This window comes from Haliotis cracherodii, unplaced genomic scaffold (genome assembly GCF_022045235.1).
Source record: "Haliotis cracherodii isolate W230 unplaced genomic scaffold, xgHalCrac1.p SCAF_19, whole genome shotgun sequence".
Lineage (NCBI taxonomy): Eukaryota > Metazoa > Mollusca > Gastropoda > Lepetellida > Haliotidae > Haliotis > Haliotis cracherodii.
In genome coordinates, this window is record NW_027266274.1 from 10,214,127 (window position 1) to 10,220,126 (window position 6,000).

The 6,000-nt window shown below is 39.1% G+C and overlaps 1 protein-coding gene across 2 annotated transcripts in view; it reads left to right on the forward strand.

Moving 5' to 3' along the window:
• LOC139466747 (osmotic avoidance abnormal protein 3-like) overlaps positions 1–5,485 on the forward strand; it is a 34,696-nt gene extending 29,211 nt beyond the window's left edge. For both annotated transcript variants that reach the window (XM_071248411.1, XM_071248412.1), the window contains 5 exons: positions 288–394; positions 913–1,180; positions 1,556–1,656; positions 1,973–2,066; positions 2,639–5,485. In XM_071248411.1, the coding sequence (XP_071104512.1) occupies positions 288–394; positions 913–1,180; positions 1,556–1,656; positions 1,973–2,066; positions 2,639–2,847 (779 nt within the window). In that variant the 3' untranslated portion in view covers positions 2,848–5,485. The remainder of the gene's footprint in view (positions 1–287; positions 395–912; positions 1,181–1,555; positions 1,657–1,972; positions 2,067–2,638) is intronic.
• The last annotated feature ends 515 nt before the right edge of the window (positions 5,486–6,000 follow it).

The following is a 6,000-nucleotide window of genomic DNA, read 5'->3' on the forward strand; positions in this document are numbered from 1 at the left end:
TGTGTCTTTCATATATTAGTGTGTACTGCCTTTTGAGGGATTACGGTAATTAGAGCATAACTTTGAAGATATGGGTATTTTTGGATTATCTCTACGAAAAGATTTATGAAATTCAGGTAGGTGTGCTATCATTACCCACAAGAAAATACAGAAAAAACATTTGTTGTCTGTTGCCCCAGTCAGTGTATTACTAAAGGTCACATTAATCCTAAGTAACTCATTATGTCTCAGTGGACTATGACACATGAAATAGAATGTTTGTGTAATTCATTTTCTGTTTTTGACAGAGGCCATTGCCAACATGGATGATGATGGCATAATGATCGCCATCTATGACGACATTCATGATGAAGTGAGAGCTAAAAACAAACTTCTGGAGAAGGAAAAAAAGAAGGTAAACTGAATGCCTGTATCGTCCGGAGGCAAGGATGTTAAGTGACTATAAAAGACCAGTTTCCACCTTTGCCGAACTACCCTGAAATTTCCAGGCTCGATCGATGCACCAAAAGTCGCTATTACGAGTTAGTCCCTTATATGTCCCTCTTACTGACCAGTCAGATTCCACTTGCATTTGCTTCAAACAAAATGGTGGCGACTTTTAGTCACTTAACACCCTTGCCTCAGGAAGATGGAATGTCTGGTGCATTTCAAGCCACTGTGTAACTTCTACCTGATATAGTTGATATATTTACTCTTGAAACTTGTCAGATGAGATAGATTCACAATTTCTTTGACAAGATTAGCCATTTTGGTGAATGCTGCGACAGATAATGCACAATTCTGCATAAGTTCTGCAGAAAATGGTATTTTCTACAAGATAGGTACATTTCTGGATCCAGGTAGGCATTTCTGTAAATATTCTGCGATCGCAGAATACAGCGGGGACTAACTCAGTCTCTTGTATTTTGACAGATAGAGGCACTTGAGATTGAGATCACTGACCAGCGGTCTGAGTTTGAGTTTGACCGTATCGACTACCTTGACACCATCCGGAAACAGGAGAAGCAGATGCTGTTGATGCAGGCGCTGCTGGAACGTGTTCAGCCTTGTATACGGAAAGACTGTAACTATAGCAACCTGGATAGGGTCAAAATGACATGCAAGTGGGATGAAGACGGGCATAAGTGGATCCTCCCCAAAATGACCATCGAGAAAACAGCACTGCCATCTAGTGGTCCTGGTGAGTGATTGGAATTATCTGTCCTGATTTGGTGATTACAAAGTAGAGGTAGGTCCTTTGTGTGTAGTTTAAAGTTTTAGAAGTGTCTGCTTATTCAGTGTCAGTGTTAGAAATTGGCACTAGTTCTGTAGTCCTTGCCAAGCATGCCAATAGGTATTATAAGGACTAGTAGAAATTAGCAATTTTTAAGGGTTTTGCTATATGCTATAAGGACTAGTGGACTAAAAATGTTAGTTTTTACCGCTGTTATCCATAATGATAATTATGTTATCCAAACATTAATGGGTCGAGTCAACAACTTTTTTGACCCATTGAAACCAAAATGGCACGTAATGACAAGCATTGATAAAAAATGACCCTCTTGTCTGTTGTCAGGTGGAGGGATGCCCGGGGCATCTGGCAGGGCATACGACCCGCGAGGACCAATGACAAATGGAGACTCGTATGAAGGGTTTGATGACCAGAGACTTAAAGAGGTGACTGAATTCAGACATTTGTGTGTGTGACATGAAAATTGAAGTTAATTTTGTTTTAAAATAACTCCAAATTATGTTGATGATGATTCACAGCTACATCTCCCCTATGCATTTGAAAGAGGCCACTTATCTGTTTACCATCTGGGTGCCGGTATACAAAAGCCATCTTAGTGCTAAGGTGATCATAAGCCCCATACATACATACACTTACGATCATCATAGTGCTAAGATCGTGTGGAACAGGCCCTATAGTGTCGGAGCCGAGATGTAATCTCCATGTGGGACTGACTGAAGTTTGATGCGACTTCTGTTACAGAAACTACGACAGAGTGAAGACATTTCCAGTTCGTACTTCCAGTCTCGCCGCACTAGTCAGCTGATGCAGTCTCCAGATCCCGTCAACAAGATCAGTAAGTTCTCAAGTATAGGATAAATCAAGTTAGAAATATAACTGTAATTTTGTAACGTCAACAGTATTCTCGTGTCATATATTTAAAATTTAGGTTTGTAATAAAACTGTCGGCAGATCAGCAACATGTGGTCAACATACGCCCAGTGTTTCTCGCCCACTGGACCCGTGAAGATTCTGGGGTAGAATAGGTGTTCAGCAACCCATGCTTGTCGTAAAAGGCGACTAACGGGATCGGGTGGTCAGGCTCTCTGACTTGGTTTGATGCATGTCCTGGTCTGGTCCAGACTTGATTATTTACAGACCACCATCATATAGCTGGAATATTGCTGAGTGCGGCATTAAACAACAAACCAACCAACCTCGCCCACTGATTGACACAAGGCAGTATCATATATATATAAACAAAAAAAATCAGGTGCACAGCCAGAGGATAAGTTGCATCCTGAACATTATGTTCTTGTCAGTCTTGTCAAATGGACTGAGACAGTGGATGTAATAATTAGATAAGTTGATTTTGTAATTTGTTAAACTGTTAAGGCGATTGTCACTGTTGTGCTTCTTATTCACCAGATATGCGTGAAATCCGTGACTCCTATGCCTCCAATGGGAACTCATTCTCACGAGCGGAGGAACCGGTCAGCCGGGAACTCCGAGCAGCCCAAGTTCACGGTCAACTACATAGTGATGAAGGTGTGTTTCGGCGACCAAGTCGACTCGATGCTTTACCAACAGTCTCCGGGAAGAAGTCCAAGAAGAAGAAGGGAACCTATGATTATTGATGCTGGCTGTTTTGTAGAAACACTGCAAACTGGGTTCATCACCCTTTTATCACTGTTGTCACATACACAGGGACTGATTTGAACTCATCAACTGATATTGAGTCCCATTGAGGAAGATTGTTGAACATGATATGGAGGATTGCTGTGGGGATGGCTCGGTGGTTTAAGTGCTAACATTTATGTGACAAGAACTGCTTATAGTGGGTTTGAATCCAAGATATCATATTTGTCTATCACCTGTATGACATTTATTTATGCTGTCTGAAACTCACTGATTACTTGGTGCAAAATGACGGGTTCCATCACTTCTTGAGTTTACCTGTGTGTTCAGGTACTCTTTCAAAGTTGGCTCTGCAGAAGGAATATATGCAAGGGAAATGATTTGTAGTACTAGTCCCTTGTAGTTCAATGTTTGAGACAGTTCTGAATACCAGACAAGTGACCCAGGTTGTGGCTGGTACACAGCATCTTCAGGAAGCTCCGTCCCTTACCTTCATTACCCATTTTATATCATCGCTGCAACCTGAGTGAAAGTGGCCAAAACAAGAATTTTGAACATTTTCCCTCTTATGTGGTGACATTAATGACTTCACAGATGAATTTCGGTTTGTTCAATAAGATCAGTTGGAAATTGCAGAATAATGGAAAATGCACTCTTGCATTCTTACTATACGGTAGTTGAAATGGAAAATAAATTCAAATCGACAAACAAATTACCTCTGGGAAGACGTCCCTTAACTGTTTGAGTTGTGACAGTAGAGAGAGGTGCACCTGAGATGATGCAATTTGCTGTGCAGATATGTCACTTAGCTTATGGGTTCAAATATACGTAAGCACATTCCCATGCTTGTGGTAAAACAACTTTGACCTCAGTCACTTAGGGATTTTTTCCCACATTGTGATGTTACTGAAAAACTGCTTTACGCCATGCTAAACTTGATTTGCTCACTCATCCACATACCATCTTTGTGGAGTCCTGTAGGTTTGACAGGAAGAAGCTTACCACATCTTCATCTCGGAATTGTACTGAGATTTATGGATGCACCTAATGTGTTGAATGATGTTCCAGCACACATGTATTGATTTGTTGTGCCCTGGAGAATTGTTTCCCTATCTTCACTGTTTGTTATATCAAAGCATATTCATGTGATGTTCCTCGATACTTTACACATTCCAAACACTTCTTTCCGTCCATTTTACACGATTTAAGCTTTCCGTTGTTAAAGAATTGTTCTGATACGATGTGATCACTTTTATATGTGGACTATGCAATGTCTGTATGTGATAGTAACTTACAGTCTAGTCCTTGGTGTATAGAACAACACTGGTAGTGATACTATGACCTTCTGAATCTAAGGATGTTGTCATTTGCTATTGACCAGATGTGTACGTATGAACCATGACGTGTACAGATGCCAGGTTGTTGGATAAAATTGATTCTACCCATGCACAAATGTGGAAAAAACATGACTGTCTCTGTGCCACTTACATCACCAAACACACACAAAATGTTTTTGATTCAATTGAAAACTTTTAATTTATGATCATTTTAAGGGAGAGTTCAGACTGATCAATGTTAGAAGTAAAAGTGCTTTTAGAACGCCTTTTATTTATTGTTATGAGAAGGTTATGCTTCAAACCCGCATTTTTTTTATCCATCCATGTCTTGTTTAATATCTCAATTTCGGAACATCCTTTAAAGGAGTAACATTTAGAAGTTGGTGTAAAGGTAAACTAATTTAGTTTGAGAACTGAGCCATATGGTTTATTGATTTATCAAAAACATTGTTTACATAATGCATACTCATTTTATCCATAATGAATATGAACTGATCTGCAAACAATGGAAATACCTACTTACCAAAAAGCCAGTTAAGAGAATGAGCAAATCCAATGTTGAATATATTGAAGATGATAATACGGAGAATCAGCCATAATTCGAAAACAAACATTGGTTACTTGAGAAGAAATTGTTTATATTTGTTATTTTGTTGGTATTTCTCAAATATTTTATATTTGTTAAAGATTTGGTTAAGGTTTAACCTACTTTTAATGTTTAATGTTAAAACCTACATCAATCTTTCCGTCCAGATTTTTTAACTAATATGCGAAGACCAACTGTTTATCTTAAAACTGGTGAACATGACACAAATTGTACCATTGTAAATAGTCCTGTGACTGTATATATATGACTTGTTGTACCCCATGGTATTCATCATCAATGTTATCTTTTATAAAATATAATTTCATATGTTCATCATTATCATCATCTACAATCATTTTTTCCAATGCATTAACTTATTTATGTGGTTTTAGGGTCTAAATAGGGTCACTCACATGAATCTCACATTCTCAACATGAATTGGTATTGAAGATATTTCCATATCAAAGCTTTCTGTCTGTCATGATTCACCAACACAAGATTGTTTTTATTTGTTAAGAAACCATGTGCTTCGCCCATTTTGGAATTATCTGATCTGCTATCAATATTTCTCCCTTGACAAGGGGTCATGGCGAATCACCACTGGGGTACAATGTGTGAAGCCCATATTTGTTATCCCCTGTTGTGATACTGCTGCGTGAAACCATACTCACTCTCCCTTGACAAAACTGTTACCGTATATATCACTGATTATAATGCGAGCTGTTGGTACCAAGAGGGGGTTGTCCTGTGCACAGGGTAGAAGATCTCACATGTCTCCAGCTGTTTCAGGTTCCACTGCTGATGTCATCCCGCGTTGGAAGCAAGCTGGCACTGACGATTTTGTCTGAAAATACTACTACAACATTATAAATACCAATTTGTGTGATATCCTTATTCATACCAAAAATATTTTCTGCAAAGCTAGCCCAAAGACAATCACAGATGAGGTATATTAGTTAGCATTGATTTTGATGGTTTCCACAGGGTTGTAGTGGGGTGTCACATTATAGGTGGGGATGTATTATAGACGGTGATATACGGTATATATTCTTGCCCAATGCCTTTACATTTCAGTCCTGTAAGAGGTGACTAACGGGATCGGGTGGTCAGGCTCACTGACTTGGTTGATGCATGTCATCGATCCCAATTGTGTGGATCAATGCTCAAGATATTAAGCACTGGATTGTCTGATCCAGACTCAATTATTTACAGACCACCATCATATAGCT